This window comes from Agelaius phoeniceus, chromosome 6 (assembly GCF_051311805.1).
Source record: "Agelaius phoeniceus isolate bAgePho1 chromosome 6, bAgePho1.hap1, whole genome shotgun sequence".
Taxonomy (NCBI): Eukaryota; Metazoa; Chordata; class Aves; order Passeriformes; family Icteridae; genus Agelaius; species Agelaius phoeniceus.
Window position 1 is genome coordinate 17,377,864 of NC_135270.1, and position 18,547 is coordinate 17,396,410.

The 18,547-nt window shown below is 50.7% G+C and overlaps 1 protein-coding gene across 1 annotated transcript; it reads left to right on the forward strand.

Annotated features, from left to right (window-relative positions):
* Positions 1 to 339: 339 nt before the first annotated feature.
* Positions 340 to 15,984, forward strand: CTSD (cathepsin D). Its single transcript, XM_054634178.2, has 9 exons — positions 340 to 731; positions 1,181 to 1,337; positions 3,535 to 3,658; positions 5,259 to 5,377; positions 8,864 to 9,063; positions 10,196 to 10,318; positions 11,482 to 11,626; positions 12,571 to 12,669; positions 13,232 to 15,984. The coding sequence occupies exons 1-9, from the start codon at positions 670 to 672 to the stop codon at positions 13,391 to 13,393; spliced, it is 1,191 nt and encodes a 396-aa protein (XP_054490153.1). The 5' UTR covers positions 340 to 669; the 3' UTR covers positions 13,394 to 15,984.
* The last annotated feature ends 2,563 nt before the right edge of the window (positions 15,985 to 18,547 follow it).

The window sequence follows — 18,547 nt, forward strand, 5'->3', positions numbered from 1 at the left end:
AGGGATTGGAGGGATGAGTCCCTCAAACTGGAGGTGTCCTGGGGCCAGGGAGAAACACGGGGCTGGGGAGCTGCCACGGCCCCCTGGGCAGGTGTGCACAGTGAAACACTGAACCCTGCACAGCGGTGACAGCGGGTGGCAGGGTGGCCCAGGCCCCTGAGCAGCCGAGCCCCGCGAGGAACTGGGGGTCTGCTGCCTGGGGCTGTGCGTCCCCTCTTTCCACTCCCCTGGGGAAAAAAAACCGCCAGATAACCTGGAAAGAAAAAAAAAAAAAGAGGAAAAAAAAACCAGCCCAGTAGAAGGAAGCTAAAGGCAGTCCAGAACGGGGCACGCGCGGCCGGGCAGGCATCTCGTGACTGATTTCATGGTGTTTATTCCCCTTTCCCGGGGGCTGAGTCACGGCCTGAGGCGCCGGGGGTCAGCCCGGGGGGAGCCGTGAGGCGGCGCCCCCAGCCCCGCGCCCGATCCTCGCTCCCCGCCCCGGCCCGCCCTCACGTGACGCCGCTGGTTGCAATTTTAGACCGTCAGCTGACTCCAGAAATCCGTGGAGAGGGGCCGCTCTGCCTACAAAAACAGGGACAGAAAGCGAGAGCGGCGTCGCGGCCTCTCAGCGTCGGGACCTCCAGCCTCTCACCCCTCGCCACCGCCGCCAGCAGCGCCATCGCCGCCATGGGCCTCCGCGGCCTCCTCCTGCTGCTCGCCCTGGCCGGGTCCTGCGCCGCCCTCATCAGGTGAGAGGAGGGGGTTCCTCAGGGGCTGCTGAGCCCTCCGGGTTGCGAGGGACACGGGAGAAGCACCCCCGGTTCTGCTGCAGCGGTGCCCTCCGAGCTCCTCTCGCAGCCCTCCATAGCGGGTGGCTCCCCTCCATCAAAGCGAGGAGGGGAAGGTTCGGAACACCCCCCTCATCCTGAGCATGGAGGGGCCTCGCCCCAGCTTCCCCTACACCTGGTGACCCTCTGGCAGCCCGCCGGCCTTTCCCCCTATCCCCTGGCTTTGGGAAAAACATCGACCGCAGCGCGGCGAGGGAGATCTGGCATAGGGTGCTGGCAGGAGCCCAAACCTCACCTACCTCGTACTGGGGAGTCCCCTGTTTTGAGTGGAGCCCTGCTGTCCCCCTTCCCTAGGTATCCCTGCCCTACACACCCCCTTTAACAGGTGTGTGTTTGCCGTCCCCACACAGGATCCCCCTGACCAAGTTCCCTTCCATGCGGCGGATCCTGAGAGAGGCGGGCAGTGAAATCCCAGATATGAATGCCATCACCGAGTCCATCAAGTACAAGCTGGGCTTTGCCGAGGAGGGTAAACCCACTCCGGAGATTTTGAAGAACTACATGGATGTGAGTAACAACCCCCCTGCAGACCATCCCCTGCACTGCAGCGGACCCCAGCACAATGTCACTTGTAGGGGTGCCCATCTCAGGGGGGGTGAGACATGGCAGCCTCCCACCATCCAGGAAAGCAAAGGAGGGAGAGATGTTGATCCTGTAGGACAGATTGATGCACCCCCGTGGCTTAGTGAGTGGGTACCAAAAGGTGTTTCCCATTATTACTAAACTAAAAATACTAATACTAGTAATTATAACAACAACAAACAACCCACTGCCACCCAAGCAGGAGCTTTTCAGTTTGTGACCTATTTCCTTTCCCCTTTGTCACTAATTAACAATCATAAATAGGGGCCTGCTCACTTACAATCCTTCCTAGCATCTTCTGGCCATTTAGACTCTACTTTTGGCAAGACAGGGGCATAAAAATCATGCTCCACTCCTTGAGAATGCTAGCTTACTATGGTCCTGGGGATGCAGGACCCTTCCTCTCAGTATCCTTCATCTTTCACACTGCCCTGGGAAAAACCACCCTTTATCTCTACTTTCTTGTCAGCAGCTTAGGGAGCAAAGCCAGCTGGGTGGTGGCAGAAAGAGAAGCCAGATAAAGGGCATGAAGTTTGCCCTTGCCCTGCTGCCAGACACGTGTGGGGTTTACTATTTCAGGGTTCCTTACCGGGCAGTGTAGGATATGAGCATTGGCTGGCAGAATAAACCTGGGCCCAGATATTTAGGCATTAATTCAGCGTATGTTTCCCTGCTGCCCTTCCCCAGCGGCTCTTGTCACCCAGCCAGGGCCCTCCTGTCCTGGGAAGGGCCACCGGTGTTTCAGTTGGCAGTGTTGAAAGGCAGGGCGAGCAGTTGTGTCACGGTGCTGTCTCTTGCAGCCACTGCTCAGAGCGCCACTCAGGGCAGCACTGTTTTCCCTTGTCACAGAGGCACCAATCCAACCTGTGGTGGCAGATAAAGGACGGCTGAGTCCCTCCCAGCCTGGCTGAGAATACTTTTGCTGCCAAGTGAATTCTCAGGACAAACCCCACTAGCCTGTGTGCTTCCTGCCCTGGGACCCTTCATGGGTTTATGTATGTGACAAACGGAGCCCCTGTACTGGGGGTTAATTTTCAAGCCCCAGCAATAATTACAGAACCACTGGAAGCAAGTGCTGCCTCCCCATTATGGCTAATTGCAATGTTGCAATGGATTGTTAATTACTTAGTGAGCGAAGCCTTGCAAACTGAGCGCACAGGAGGTGAACAGCTTTGATAATCCTGTTTTCTTCCCTTCCCCCCTTTCCCCCCTCTTAATTAAGTACATGTGGGGTTTGGAAAGGCTACTGGCTGACTTCCCTTGCTTCTCCAGCCTTCTCTCCAGAACCCTGAACCAGCTGCTCCCCAGGCAGGACACAGCTCCCTGCCTGTTTGGGAGGACTGGGGAAAAATGAGTCCATGTAGCACCTGCCTATCATTCTCTCTCTTCTGTGGAGAGAAGGATACTTTGCCAACAACTCAGCCATTCAGGTTTCTTCCAGTCCCAGCAGAAATGTAGTCTTAGAGCAAAGGTGTATCCATCAGATACCTGTGCTACAGGGACTTCTCCCAATCTTTCACCCTGGAGGCCTAAATCCATCTCTGGTGGTGCTGCTCATGCTCTTTGCTCCCACCACTCCTCCAGTCTTCCACCTGAGCATTTGTTTATCCCCCCCCATTCCCAGAGCTCACCAGGAGGCACCAAAACCTCCAGCAGCTGTACCTCCACCTGCAGTGGGCAGTGCAGCTGCTTGCTGCAGCCCACAGTTTCTCTGCAAACCCATGAGCAAAGCAGCTTCCCAGCCAGTTTCAGCTTTTCAATAACGCAGGTGTTTTGCTTGGCTTCCTTCCATCATTTTTTCTCATCCTTGTAGTGAACTGCATGTTAGCCTGCAGACCTTCCCCCTTCTCTTCTTCTCTGTCTCCGTGCCCCAAATGTCCTCCCCCGCACACACCCATCCCACTTGTCCTCAGTTTATCCTTTTCACACCCACTGTAATGAACGCTGAAGGGGAACCTCCCTTCCAGAGGAAAAAGGTTGGGAACCCATCAGTGCCAAAACCAAGAGGAGGGCAATGTCTAGATAAGCTGATCCTCTATTCAACCCTAAGAGATTTTTTGTTCTCTAATCCCTGCTTTTAGCCAGCTGCCTCTGCTCAAGGCTCCCTTCTTCTGCTTTGCAGGCCCAGTATTTCGGTGTGATCGGTATCGGAACACCCCCCCAGAATTTCACCGTCATCTTTGACACTGGCTCCTCCAACCTCTGGGTGCCATCCGTGCACTGTTCCATACTGGACATCGCCTGCAGTAAGTGTCACGGGTGCCAGAAGCTGCTAAACAGCTTCTCCTTCCCTGCAAAATGCAGAGCCTTGCATTGCAAGAGGAGAAACTGAGGCAGCAGTGTGAAAGGACTTGCCAGAGGCTGATGGGCTTTTTAGGGTGAGAGCTAGAAATCCATCTTCCTGCATCCATCCTTCATTAGTCCTTTCCTGGGTTTTTTCTTTTCCAAGTAACTCCTATACAGGGCCAAATCTTCTCCAACAGCTTCAGCCCTACAGCAGGGGAGCAGCATCATTGGCTGTGATGTTTCTCCCCAAATTATAGACCAGTGCTGCTGTTATCCCATTGCACAAGGCTGACTTTTTAAAGTCAGCCTCTTGCCAGATCTGATACAAACTGTCCTAGTTTCTGGTTTATTGCTGCACAGAGCATGTGTGTGCATGTTTATGGAGTTATAATTAACGTGAGCCAGGTAGGCACAATGAAATGAGAATGTCTTAGGGACTGCAAGTTTTTTTTTTATTCTGTGGCATTCCTATGCAATAAACTTCCACAGCTGAAGATGTCAAACACGGCTATGGCAAAATGCCATTCAAAAGCCACTGGTTGTGCTGCTTTAGCAAAGTGGAGAAACCTGTGTAGTCAACATCTGCAACCATGAAAGGCATTCCACAGTGCTCATTGGGAGTAGAGTGGAAATTGGGACTTCTTGTACAGACACCTTCTCTTTGCATATGTGAAACAAGATTTAGGACACTGACAGGGTGGTGAGGTTCAGACCTGGTATGCCAAGGGGGTTCCTGATTTGTAGCAGGGAGATGGTTTCTCAAGGCAGTGCCTCGGGACATGCTGGGACCAAAGGGCTCATTTTATGAATATACAAGGAGCTTAAAACCTCCTGCCAGACTGGAATCCAAACTGGGACCCAGACAGCCTAGCTGGGAAACTCCTTGTGTAGCTCTGTCACTTTGTGCAGCGCTCGGCTGGTTCATCCTCAGCTGCTGTCTGCACCACTCAGCAGCCAGCCATGGGACTGCACTGGCCAGCTCGTGACTCGGGAGCAGTCTGGGGAGGAGGAATCTGCCTGCCCATAAAACCAGGGATATCCTACAGCTCCCAACCCAGCCAAGGGGAAAAGCAGCTTAGGTTAGGGGAAAGCCCTTCTCCTCTGCAAATAAAGGGATATTTTGAGTCCTTTCTGTACTAAAAACAATTTTTGAAAAATTTCCAGCTACTCCTAGTAAAAGAAACAGATAAGTCCATGAGGTGAAAACGTTCCTGCCCCGAGCAGACTATATTTAAAGCCACCCTGGTTCTCCATGGCATGTGGAGGGATACATTTTGCTCTGCTGACTAACACACCACACCAACCACATAACCTCTAGGCTTTTAATACCCAGTGGCCAAATCGGATTTAACAGCCTGAATTGGATCTGCCCACCTAATTCCCTAGACACTGGAAATGCTTTGTTAAGCAATCTGGGCTTGGCAAACCCTGGGTTCAGGCCCATCTTCTTATCATTGAGTGTCCATTTGTCAGGATAACCTGGATGATGTGGGGTTAGGTTTTGGGGAACTGTAGGTGTAAAGGAGCACTAATGCTGTGTGTCCCCTTTCCCAACTGCAGTGGTGCACCACAAGTATGACTCTTCTAAATCCAGCACCTATGAGAAGAACGGCACCAAGTTTGCCATCCGCTATGGGACAGGGAGCCTTTCCGGGTTCCTCAGCCAAGACGTGGTCACGGTGAGTCACGACTGCCCCAGACTGCTTTCAGTAGAGAGCTCGGAGCTGTTAGATTCCAGTGATCTCCTTCTTGAGTGTCCTACTCTTATAGAACACCCTTCAGTGCTGTGTTTCCAAGTGCTTTGAAATGATATGGTAATGATGTCTGTTAAGGTAGCAGTAACCATGGCAGGCTAAGAAGGGTGAAGATAGTAATCTGCAGGTCAGCAGGCTTGGAGTGGGGACTGCTCACATGGTGCCACTGCAAACATGGTTTCTGGCCATACTTCCAACCCTTTTCCTGGTGACCCCAAAAACTTACCAGTCCAAGATATGCCAACACCACTGCACAGACTGCTGGTGGTGCCCAGCTTGTTCTTGGCCAATATCCACACATTAGCGGATGCCCACATGGGCAGCTGCCCATGTACAGACCAGAAAAGTCTCTTTACTGCCCCATCCTGGTCTCACATCATGAACTGGTGCTTATGCTTATAAAGGCTGGGGGACACCCTGGGGGTATTCAGTGTGCAGCTTGAGTTAGTTGTGTGGTGGTTGCTTCACAGTTTGCTTTTCAGCAAACAAAGCCTGAGCTTTCTGTCCTGTGAAGGACAAGTGCCTTTCATGACTTCCTCCCAGGTACAGATGCTCAGGAGAGTTTGCCAGCTGCCAAACATCAGGGGTGCATGTGCTCTCAGATTACTTGCTCTCCTGGCAGGGATCAGAGCATATGTTTGCTTTGCAGGGGGGGAGAAACAAAGCAAAAGTTTTGAATAAGCACATAAATCTGGGGATTTGGAGGTTTCTGTTTAGGTTCAGCTGAAAAGTATTGGCTTACCAATTTCATCAGAATCAAAAAGTATCCAGGAGAAGCTTAAAGTGTGTGACTTGCAGGATGCACTCTTTAGCCCATTCTTACAGCATGAAGATTTCAGGCTAGCCTGGAAGCATCAGCTGTTGCCTCTGTGCTGCATCCAGAGATGCAGTAAGGCAAACAGCAAACTTCATTGTCCTTAGAAAGTGTGGGATTAATGCAAGGGCTGAAATGAGTCAGAAAGAAGATTGCCGTTTTTTCTCTTTTTTTGTTTGTAATTGTCACCCTAGTCCCTGTTTGCTGACTAGTTCTCCATTTCCCAGCAGCTCAGAGGAAAGATTTTGTGCCTCAGTTTGTTTGGGAATTGTACCATTTGTTTTCTGTCTGCAAGAAGAGAAACCTCTTGCATGGAGCTTAGCAATGTCCCAGTTGTAATAGGCATGAGCAGGGGTGACAGAGGGTCAGGGACTTTCAGCTTGGACACATGGATGCATCCTCTGATGCACAACATGTTGTAGGCAAGCTCCCAGTCAGGTATAATCTTGAAAGAAAGACATTGAAATAACCTTCAGGGTGACCCTCTTGGCTCCAGCCATTCTGGTGGGTGGAAGCAGCCACAGCAACCTCTGGTAGCGCTGACATCTGACCAAAAGATGCTTGTTGGGTGGTAGTCCAGAGTCCCCCAGCCCTAATGGTTTTTTGAGAGGGTGATGAGCTCATGTCAAACATCCTCTCTCATTCTGTGGAGGAGCAATGCCCTGTAGCTCCGCACTCTGCAGGGCTGCTTGCTCTCCAAAGAGCAGCAGGTTCAGCCAGACCTCTGCTCCTCAGACATCTCATTTCTTTATCATAGTCCAACCTTGGGATGTCCTTCAAGGACAGCAGAGGAAACTGAGCTGGCCGTGGGGCACAGTGTCTCTCCCATGACTGCAGTGCAGATAGACTGCACAGATTACTTTCCTTGCCTCTCCCTTGTGCCTCTACATCCCAAGCCCTGGTGCCAAGCTATGCCTTAGAGGCCCTCACCTCTTGGTCTGCCTTTGCCATCCAGTGCTTAACTGCTGGCTGAGGCCACCAACAAGGAGGCCAGGTGAGCTGTGGAGTGCTGACACCCATCTGCAAAGAGCTGGAGGGTGGCCACCACACGGCCATCCACTGGTCATGATTTTTGTTGCTCAGTTTCGGGGCAAGAGCCAGCCAAGAGACAGAGACAAAGGATCTGTGACCTGGCAGGAGCACTCTGCTAAAGATGGTCTTGGGTTTCAGCCCTGCTGTGGACCAAGTGCAGGCAGGGTCTGTTGAGAATCCATGACTGGGCAGAAATCTGCCTCCCCCTTGGGATGTGCAAGCAGAGCAATATTCAAACAAACCTGACACTCAGTGTTATCAGTCCATTGCATTTTACTCTAAGTAGAAGCTTCACTGAACTCTCCAAGCTGCTGAGGATCAGTGGTGCCAAGGGGTGGCTTTTGTACACCCGGGGTGTACAAGTGGGGCAGGCGCTGGCGAGCGGATGCAATGCTGTGCGCGATTTCCCCCACATCCTGCCCTGTGGCTTTTAGCTTTCGCAAGGCTCGATTGCCCTTTCCTAGTGCAGTCCTCCAATACCATTAAAGGCAGCACTGCTGTCCCAGCCTTGTGCTGTCTAGCCTGGGGGGATATTAGTAATTTACAGGGATCGTTATCTGCCATCAGGTAGGAGAGGCCAGCTTGTCAGTCCAGCCTGGCTCACTACAGGGCTGCTAGCTGCAGGCTGAGAGGCTGAAATTGTCCTAGTGTGGATGCTAAAATTGCCTCTGGTCAGCCAGAAGCTCACAAGCCTCCTGAACTGCTAGAGCCAGAAGCCAGCAGATGCATCCTGCTCCCCATCATCAGAACTATCCTCCTTTCTCTGGTCATCTTCTTTCTGGGGATCTGCCCTTGGAAGGCGTTTCAGCTTTCCAGTGGGGAATGCCAGTCCTTCTGAAGGCTGGCAAGGGCGATGACCTTTGAATTCTCAGTACTCTGCTTGCTATTTTCGTGCTTCATGCTCAACCTCACTTTCTTGTCTGGGTCTTCTCCGCTTTCACGGGAGGTCTCTGCAGGCTGGCTGCTCTTCCAAGAGATTCAGCAATATCCTCGGGATGTTTCTTATGGAGGGGAGATCACAGGGATAGTGGGCAGAGGTGGGAGGGATTTGTGCTCCCAGCTGAGGATGGGTGCAGCACCCAAGGAGGTAGGATACACAGATGACTTAGAAGATGTCCAGAGTGGGGAAGAAGATAAAAGGAACAGCACAAGAGCTTTTCAGACTGGGAGGAAATTATGAAGTAAGTGATAGAGGAGGAAATGGAGGAGGGACAAATGGATATGGGTCCTCTGTACTAAGAGGAGGGGCTGCAGAACAGCAAGGCCAGTGCTGGGACACTGCAAAAGGCTAAAGGGATTCTTCTTAAAAATATGCTGGGCTTTGCAGGGATTTGGGAGGTTCCACTGAGCCAGAGTTGCCAGTCTCTTCCCCTGACAAGAGTGGCACCAGGGTATCTGGTTTCTGCAGCTGCCTACAAATGCAGTGGTGGAAGCAGGCAGGAGTGTGGCAACACATTGAGGGATGTGCTACAGCCTCTGTTCAGTGAGGGTCTGTTACCACCCACATCCCTTGAGTCGGTTTTCTTTACAATCTGCTTTTCCCTTCCCTCTCCATCTCCCCACAGTTTGGTGACTTGAAAATCCTGGATCAGACCTTTGGGGAGGCCACGAAGCAGCCAGGCATAACATTTGTCGCTGCCAAGTTTGATGGTATCCTGGGCCTGGCATTCCCAAAGATCTCTGTGGAGGGCGCCGAGCCTTTCTTCGATAACGTCATGAAACAGAAGCTGGTCGAGAAAAATATGTTCTCTTTCTACCTGAACAGGTAGTGTTGGTTGGCACACCCCTGGTTGCAAGGGCAAGCCCAGTGGGCTTTTCTCTGTTTTCCAGTAGCACATCTGCTGTTTTACACTCTGGACAGCACTTCCCAGTTGGGGAAGGCACAGCAAGTTCTGCTTGCAGGAGCAGTCAGGACAAAATCTCTTACGTTTGCTGCTCTGAAGTAAGAAGAAGGGAAGTAGAAATGCAGTTCTTTTACTGATAAACAGCTGGGTGGATCTGTGACCAGATTTCTTAACTGATGAATAGACAGAGGGTGTTTCCAGAGGAAAGAGAAATAAAAATAAGTGGGGCTGTGTTCATGAGATTGATATTAGTGCAGTCCCTTTTGAGAGGTAAACAGCCCTAGTCTGCTGCCAAAATCTGTAAGCCATGTGGTCACCACCATGTCACCTCCCCAGCAAGGGTGCCCCCCATCAGTCATCACTAATGAGGGGGGCAGTGCTCTCTCACCACCCTGGGAGATCCTCCTCTGCAGCTGCCAGCACCTTCCCACCCACTGCTGCTCCCTGCAGGACACGCCATCACTTTCCTGGCACCACGGCAGCAACTCTGAACTACTTCAGCCCAAAAAGTAGCATGCCTGGGGCAGAGAGGGCTGCTGCTGGCCATTCAAGCACCAGCCCTCCCCCATCACCATATTTCTTCCCATCTGCTCAGCAGTGAGCTCTTATCTGATGGTAACCTTGAGGATTCACTTCAAGGCTGCTGGTTGGCAGAGTTGAGTGCAGATAACCTAACCCTGCATCAGCTGTGTCCAGCCCTGCACAGGCACTTTTTACAAGCTGATTCAGGAAGTCCCTGTGTCAGTGCTTAGTTCCCTTTTGCCATCCCCCTTCCCTTCCATGAGTTTCTTCAGGTTTCTCTGAGAAAGTACCAGGTGAAAAGCTGCAGGATGCTTTGACTGGGCCAAAATATTCCTATTTCCCCATCCCAGCCTATTTCACAGTACCTGCCCTTATATTGATAGAATATAGCATGACATAATTTATCTGTCTCCAGTACTGTTAATGCTGTGCTTCACCTCCAAGCACCCCAGCAGGTGTTTTTGGGAGGCATTGAAGCAGGTTGTTCTCACCCAGCCCTTGATGTTCACAGGTTTGGTTGTTGTTTTTCAGAGATCCCTCTGGTGTCCCTGGCGGTGAGATGGTCCTGGGAGGGACCGACCCCAAGTATTACAAGGGCGAGTTCAGCTGGTTTAATGTGACACGCAAGGCCTACTGGCAGATCCACATGGACTCGTAAGTTCCCCATCCACCTAACTACATGCAGGGGGTCACATGTGCTGACAGCACAGGCCTGAGGTTTCAGTGAGACCCTCCTCGAAAAGGAATCATCCCTGCAAAACATCCACACCAAAAAAAGCAGATTAAATCCCACCCTAGGACTGGATTGTTTGTCGCTGGAAGGAGACAAAAGGCAGAAGCCATAAGGAGATGTTCTGCAAAATCCTTTCCTCTTGTTTGTGCCTTGACCCGTGACCTTTGAAAGGATGCCTGCTGCATCCCTGCAAAGCAGAGAAGAATGCCAGTGTGTCCTCCTTGCAGGCAGGGCGAGCCCCATAGATGAAGCCCCAGTTGTGCTCAGCTCTCAGCAAGGCCTGAGCTGCATGGCTGTCCTGCACACAGCTCCGGAGGAGCAGGATGAGGCCTCAGGAAGCCAGCCCTTGACTGAAGGGCACGGTGCAGCAATCAGCGCACATTGTTGGAGGCACAGGGGAGGAGAGCAGGCTGAGCTGACGGCCGCCAGCCCCACGGTCTATTCTGAGCTCTCCCACGTGATGGGAACTTAAAAGTGCCCTGTGATCAGAGTGTGTCCTTTTCCTGGGAATTGCATCCCTCCCCAGCGCGGCGTTTCAGTTCTCATTTTCCCCCAGAGCTGCAGCGTTGGCAGAGTATGGCAGACCCTTGGCGAGAAGGCTTTGTCTTTCTGCACTGCTGTGAAATGCAATGCGGGCGAGGAGGCCAAGCAGCTCCTGGCTTGCCTTTTCTCTGCACAGGAACCCTTCCCTTGCCCATGGCTGTCACAGGACCCTTTTAACCCTTTTTTTCCTGCAGTAGCACAGTACTGTAAAAGTCCATAATTCTTTCTCCTTAGCTCTCTCCCATGTCCATTAGCTGTGGCACTAGCTCTGGAGTGCAGGTAGCAGGCAGGGTATGAGGCAGCATCCAGGCTCTCTGCAGAAATGCAGTTACACTTCAAGGCACCTGCTCAGTCACGAGCAGACAACAGAGAGCCAGGGGGTCTGTGCATTGAGTTGGTGCTGCATCAGTGTTTCTGAACATCTGTCCTTCCTGGATGGGTGTCTCTTACAGCCCTCCCTTGCCTGCCTGCATACTGCTTCCTGCAGCCTTCTCTGGAAGGGCCTTTAAGGGTTGTCTAATGTCTGGGCATCTCTCCCCAGGGTGGATGTTGCCAACGGGCCAAGCGTGTGTGAGGGGGGCTGTGAGGCCATCGTGGACACAGGAACTTCACTCATCACTGGCCCCACCAAAGAAGTGAAGAAGATACAGCAGGCCATTGGTGCAAAACCACTCATAAAAGGCGAGGTGAGGCTGGGCTGAAAATGTGGGGGTCTATGGCCATCACAGCACCTATGCTTGCACCCTACTTTGTACCCAAATGCTTGTTGAGACCCTAGTCTTCTGCTCCCTCTCATCTTTGTTCCCAGGCTGTGCTCCTGGAAAAGCCACTGGCACAGCAGGGGCCCCTTCATCTCTTCACCATGGGCAGCATGCACTGCCCTACTCATGCTGACGGTTAGAAAGCCCAGGTCCCATGAACTTTGGGAAGCTTTGAGTCTCTTCTGCCACCCATCTCTGGAAGGTGGAAGAGAAGGGATCTGAGGTGCAGCTGAGACGAAGGATTCACATTAATATTAGTCCAGAGACACTTTAATTAAAGTATATTTCATGCAAATGGCAACTCTTTGTATGAAAGTTTTCAACCATCAAAGCTAATCTCACAAGACTATTTTCCCTCCCTAAAATTGTGGAAGAATATGGATTATAAAGACCCTGTAGAAAAAAATTGCCTTTTCTGAAAGCTCTCCCAAATCAGAGCCATGAGCATTTGTTGGGCTTTTCTGCAGTGTCAGAGACCCGAAGCTGCAGCAACAGTTGGCTTAGACCTGCCATCGTCCCCGAGGCTTGCCATTGTTAGTGAAACTGGTTTTGTCTGTGTACTGAGCCACAGCTGCCTCTCCTCTGGTAAAAACCCCCAGCCGTGCCACATCAGCTGTGGCACCCTAGGACTCAGCAGAGCCAAAAGCTGAATCCAACATCCTTTGGCTCCATGCCTATCCATAAAGCCCTCTTGCCCCTCAACTTGGAGCCCTAGGCAGGGAGCAGACTATTTATCCCAGCTCGAGCTTCTGCACTCTTAAGCTGAGCTGGTTTTAGGGAAAACCACAGCAAAGATGTGACTGTGCTCAAGGAAGACTGTGGGAGAGTGTGGGAGGTCCAATCTAAAGCCTTTACTGTTGCAATTTCAGTACATAATTCCCTGTGAAAAAGTGCCAACCCTGCCTGTCGTCACAATGAAAATAGGAGGGAAGTCCTTCAGCCTCACAGGAGAAAACTATGTCCTCAAGGTACGTCCAGGCAGATTTTTCCGGCCTTATGCTTCTTCCCCAAGGCCTGGCTTTTGCTTCCACTGCAAAAAAACACGAGAGCAGCCAAAGCAGTGCTGGAGCTGGTGCTCAGGAAGAAATCTGAAAGGTAGCAGGATGGTTAAGGAAGGGGAGGTAAGCTGTTGCATCACTTTCAACAAACATTTAGCTCTTTTCTGCTGCATTCTGGTGCCATGAGGCCAGCTTTATTATAGCAGAGGCCACCAGCCTGTCATTTAAGCCATCTGAATCAACTCACAAGGACCATCTTGTGCAGATCTTCACCAGTGGCTCTAATTCAGAGCTGTGTGGGCTGGGAGGTTTATGGCCATGTGCAGCTTTGCTTGATGCTTTAGTGCTTAAGGGAGGGGGAGCTGGGTTTGCAGTCACAGAAGCAGTGGGTTGGGGGTCACTTTTGCAATCTGTGGATCTCAGTCTGGGAGAGGCTGAAGCAAAGGCAGCCTTGCAGATGTTCTTACCAAGCCTGCAAGGTTGAGGAAAGGGAATGGCCTGCTTAAATTGAATCTCTCACTCTTCTTTCTAGATGACTGCACAAGGAGAGACTATCTGCATGAGTGGCTTTTCAGGCCTGGACATCCCACCCCCCGGGGGCCCACTCTGGATCCTGGGAGATGTCTTTATTGGACCCTACTACTCCGCCTTTGACCGTGATAACAACCGTGTTGGCTTTGCCACAAGTGCCTAAACAGCTGCCCCCCACTGCCTCTGCCACACACACACTTAAACACACATGGGAGCTGTAGAGAAAGGTTACCAGTATTAGAAATCCAGTGAGTGGAAAGGAGAAAAAAAAAAAAAAGGAAAAAGAAATGGAACTAGATTTAAAACTACATGGAAAATAGTCATTAGTGCCCTGCTAGCTACTTTTTCCACTCTGAGTAAGTGGTGCTGGGAGGTCTCTAGCTGACAACTCCAGCTGGAGTAGTCCCTTGCTTTACTGCTAGGTCTTCCAGTAGTTCTTTTTGAGAATGATTCTCAGAGCTGAACAAGGCCCTCTCACATCTCCCAGCACTGGTGTCCTTCCTGGGGGGAGGGGGGGGGCAGCTGGCTGGAGCCAGCCCCTGGCACGTCTGTTCGTGCAGAGGGGCTGTGCTACAGCTCTTGGGTTTGGTCTTCTGCCCTGGGGGAGAGGGGATGAGGGCAGGCTGTCCTGCACATCAGTTCTTACTGCTTTTTCACTCGTGAAGTGGGGGAGTGGATGGCCTGGGACAATCTGTCTTTATGACCCCTCCTTGGCAGGTTGAGGCAGTAACCAGTAGGTCATTTCTCAAGGAGTTTGTGCTGGTGTGGTCCTAGGGGAACATGTCCTGGGCTGCAGCAATGGGGAAGCATGGTAATGTGCCCAGAGGATGAGTTTCAGATCCTAAGGGCTGTGGTGGTGTGTTTTGTTCAGTGATGGCATTAGTGAGAGAGCTGGGAGGCATGGTGTCCACATCCCTGACATAATGGGACATGGGTTTGTAAGGGGGCTCTAGGCAGTGGGACTTTTCAGTCAGTATGAATATTAAGGGGGTCAAGATAGGTTATAATAGAGGTTACTTGAATTCAGGGCCATGAAGGTCCAGCCTTCTGCTGAGCAAAGTCATGTGGCACAAGTTCTCTTGAGTTTAGTGACCTTCTCCCAGGTTCCCCAAACAGCAGATCTTCCCAGCTTCAACCACAGCCAGTGAGTTGAGAATAATGTTTCCTGAAGCAACTAAGTGATCTACAGGCTGAAATCATACTGGTAAAATCTGTGTTTGTCAGCCACATAAGAGCTTTTGGAAACATGATTCACAGCATTTGGAACTGCCCAAAACTCAAGAGACAGTTGTCAGAACCAGCAAACCTCCTTGGCAGGAGGATGTCATGGTAGCTGCTGGACTTACATTCACTTTCCCTGCTGCCCTGTCCCAAAATCCAACTGCCTTTAACACCCTCTGTATCTGCTTTCCACTTCACTAACACTGGTGAGGTCTGTTCATGTCCAGCTGTGTTGCAGAGAGAGTGAGGCACAATCCTGCTTCGGATTTAGCTGATTTAGCTGTGCACACAGATCCTCCCAGAGAACCGGGATCTGCGCATGCGGAGCCACTTGCTGGGCTGGCACTGGTAGGCAAACACTGGTGGAGCTGGGAGCATGATAAAATTAGTTTTAAGCAGTACTGGAAAGCAGAAGAGAGCCTGCCAAGAATCCCAGCCCCTGTGCTGGGAGTAAAAGACTCTCTTCATTTTCCCAGTGTGCTGGATCAGGTCCTGAAGTTAAGGGAGCGGCAGCAGATAAGGAACAAAGCTTGGAGTGGCAGAAAGATAAGATCAGTAGCGGCCATGACCTCAAACCAGGCTAAACAGATGGCAAAATCCTGGCTACCCAAAATTCACTGATAATCCTGCCAGCAGTAGCAGTGGGGCCAAGAAATTTTTTGAGAAAGGTCTTTGGGCAGTGAGAGAATAGACAGTTTTGCCCAGTGGAATAAGTTTGGCATTATAACCGTGCTTCACCTTGGGGGGGTCTGGCATGGACAGTGGGGACAGGCATAGGCACACATGGGACACATGCTTTGTCCCCTACAACCCCAGATGTGACAAATGCTGCTCCCCAAAGCTTGCTTCTGCCTCCTCATAATCTTCACCTGAAGCTCTGCATCTGGACACCAAAGGACATCTGTTTTAGACTGGTCAGAGAACAGTAGCATGTTACCAAAAAAAAAAAAATCTTCAGTAGCTGCTCCAAAATTAGCAAATATTCAGCACCTCTCCAGAGATCTTCAGTTTCACACCAGTTAAGTTCTCTGAGCTCCTCCAAGTTCTGCTACATCCTTTCCCAGCCCCGGGATTTCTTCAGCATGGGAAGACAGAGTTGGCCACTCGGGTACCTGCTGAACAGACCTGATGTGGAGGCTTGACATGGACCTGGCAGTGGCTTTTGAACATCTTCAGCATCAGATTGAAGTGGGATGTGCAGCACAGCTCCAGACGGAGCCCTTGGGCCGTGGCTGTGCTGGGTGTGGTCCCAGCACAGTGACTCCAGGGGGGCCGGGATCTGTCAGCAGGCAGGAGGCAGCTGCCTGGGAAAGCATGGCCCAGAGTGATGCTCTGAGTGACACACTGTAGGATAGGCTGGAGGACCAGTTCACTGCAGTCTTCCCTGAATAGGTCTCCTCTCCCTGTTCTGTTATTTGCATTTTTAAACCCATCTCTAATCGTGTGACTGGTTTTTTAAAATTATTTTGCTGTCAGAATTAATTGTCTCTTCACAGAACATTGAAACAGAAAATACAGTATTTTCCCCGTTAACTCTGAGAGTGGTCATTCTTTTGCAGTTTTAGATGCCAGACTTTGTGGGTGTGCAGAGACTGTGTCTCCCTGACCTGTTGTCCCTGGACATCTGGTCACCCTCTTGTGTGGACTCCTGTGTGTTTCAGAAGGGCTTCTCCCCTTCTCTCTGATAAGGAAACATGCTAGACCCTGTTGGATTTGTCTTTTTCAATGGATTAAAACATAACCTCTGCAAGGTGACATGACAATGCCACCTGCCTGACCCAGCCCCACTGGGGCAGCAGGCACTCCCAGTGTCCATGCTGGCCTACAGCCTTCTCCTGGGGCCACACCTCCCCAGCTGAGTATTGCCAAGGGTAGTCTGTTTACAGGGAATCAAGCTGTCCCCTGATCATCTAGACCTGTTAGAACAAGCTCCTGCTTAGGATTAGAACAAGTTCCTGCTTAGGATTTGGAGTGGTCCTGTAGCAGCCAAAGCAGAACTTCAGTTTCTAAGTTTGGCCTAAAATCAACTAAAGGTGTGAAGTCTGGGGAAGTCCTGTAGCCCAGCGATGAACATGGTGTCGGGTTTTTTCAACAGTGTAGGAAAAATCCATCCCTCTTGCCTAGCTGTGTAATTTTTAGTCCCAGCTCTGCTGTATGGGAGCTGGAGACTGAAGCAGAATGAAGGCCCCATGTGCCAGGTGGAAGATAAGAGCTAATCCCTACTTTGAAAAAAGCATCATCTACATAAGCAAGATGGATGCAGCCAAGTCCCATCCCATCTTCTGAGCACAGATCTAAGCACACAGCTTAGCTGATTTCCCTACTGGCATTTCCTGAGCCTCTGTTCCCCCAGGATGCCTAAATTCCCCAATCAGCTGTTCCCCTATGTTAAAGAGATGGATTTAACCCAAAAGGGCTGGCTGGATCCTGAAAACAAATCATGCAGCCCACTGTTCCTCAATAGCCCAAGGGGAGAACAAGTCATCTGCTGCCAAATATTTATTGACAGGAATATGAGGGCCCTATTTCTGCTGGGGGGATTCTGCCTAAGTCTTCAATCATGCCTTGTGTACAGAACATTACATCCCAGTGGGAGCAATCACAGCCTTGATCTTGGCCAAGAGCAGAAGAAGCCAAGAGCTGGAATTGCCCACCCATGCTTTTCCAGCAGGGAGCAAAGCACACACCCTGCCCCAGGAGCAGCCTGAATGCAGCCCCACACTATCTTGCCCAGAAAGTCCTCAGGTTTACTTCAGCCCCCCTGTTTACTGCACCATCTCTGCAGAACTCCATGCACATGACAATTTGGTATTTCACTCTTCATTAAATGTCTCCATTGGTGCAAAAAACCATCAATTTTTTCATTACATGTCCCCTTCAGTAGTAGGGGCTTGGCACTGACCCCCAGGGCTGTCTTCATGGGCCAGATCCTTCTCCAATTCTGATTAGGGCTTTACCAAAAGCCCATTAACACAATGGCTTCCTTTTCCTGCCCAAGGAGAGGGAAGATGAGACCCCTCATTTATGGAGATGACTTGCTCATCTGGTTGGCTCAGCAATTTGTTCATTTGGGAAACTATTTTTACTCACCATGAATGACTAAGCACATCGTTTTGGGGGCTGATGGCTTTTCCTTTTTCCGCTCTTTCTTGGATTTGTTTATTTTTAGGTTTCTTTGGGAGGGAAGAGAAGCGGAGTGCAGAATGAAAGCTCAGAGAACAGGAGACAGAGATCAAGGGAGAGTGGGAAAATTGGATTTACCCCTCAGAGTCTCAGGCTGCCTGTTTATGGAACTTAGCAACCACTGAGCAATTTTATAGGGGTAATAGGAAAGGAGCATTCAGGAGGCTGTGGACTTTTTCCTTCAGAAATAAAAAAAAAAAAGCAAGGTTAGGTTCTGCTAATGGCTTCTGAAGAGCTTGAGTAGGATTTGAGACAGAAGATTTTCTCACAGGTCTTACAGCATTTGATGATGCTACAGCCCACATGTCTCTAATGTGATTATGTGAGAATTGCTTTGGGGTAGCAAGCATCCTTCTGTTCTGTTTGTCCCGTGCTTAGCACAAGGGAAAGCCAGCCTTGATGCCACAGTAATGCAGGCAATTATTCATACTCACCCCACCTTTTATTTGAAAGGAAAGTAGTCCTAGACCATATGGTTGAGGGCATGCATGCATGACCTTTGAAGATGCCTAGAAAGTTGGAGGAGGGTTAAAACAACATAGAATATTGAGGGGGTTTATTCCTTCCACTTTTTATGTCAGTTCCTTGAGGTCACATGAATGGTTGTTGAACCAGTGATGCTGCATATATGCCACTGTGGTCCATGTAATAAACCTCTCACCACTCACACTTAACATTGAGGAAGATGATGAATCAGTCACACAAAGACCAAAAAGTGCTCTGCAAACTGTAGGGATGAGCTGGTACCTGGAGAAGAGGAAAAGCAGCTATTCAACCTCCCTGACCTTTCAGTCCTATTCATACCAGGGAATGTGACTCTCTCTGTTGATCTCACACTCCCCTACACCACCCTGCTGCCTCCTCTTGCCTGCTCCAAACCTTCTCTGACCTTTTTCTCTGCTCACCCTCCATC

What these genes read in the sequence shown, in the direction of transcription:
- CTSD (XM_054634178.2), top strand. Translation starts at nt 670, where the DNA reads ATGGGCCTCCGCGGCCTCCTCCTGCTGCTCGCCCTGGCCGGGTCCTGC. An exon ending in TCAGCCAAGACGTGGTCACG is followed by an intron (nt 5,378 to 8,863) that starts GTGAGTCACGAC and finishes ATCTCCCCACAG; the next exon opens with TTTGGTGACTTGAAAATCCT. An exon ending in AACCACTCATAAAAGGCGAG is followed by an intron (nt 11,627 to 12,570) that starts GTGAGGCTGGGC and finishes TTGCAATTTCAG; the next exon opens with TACATAATTCCCTGTGAAAA.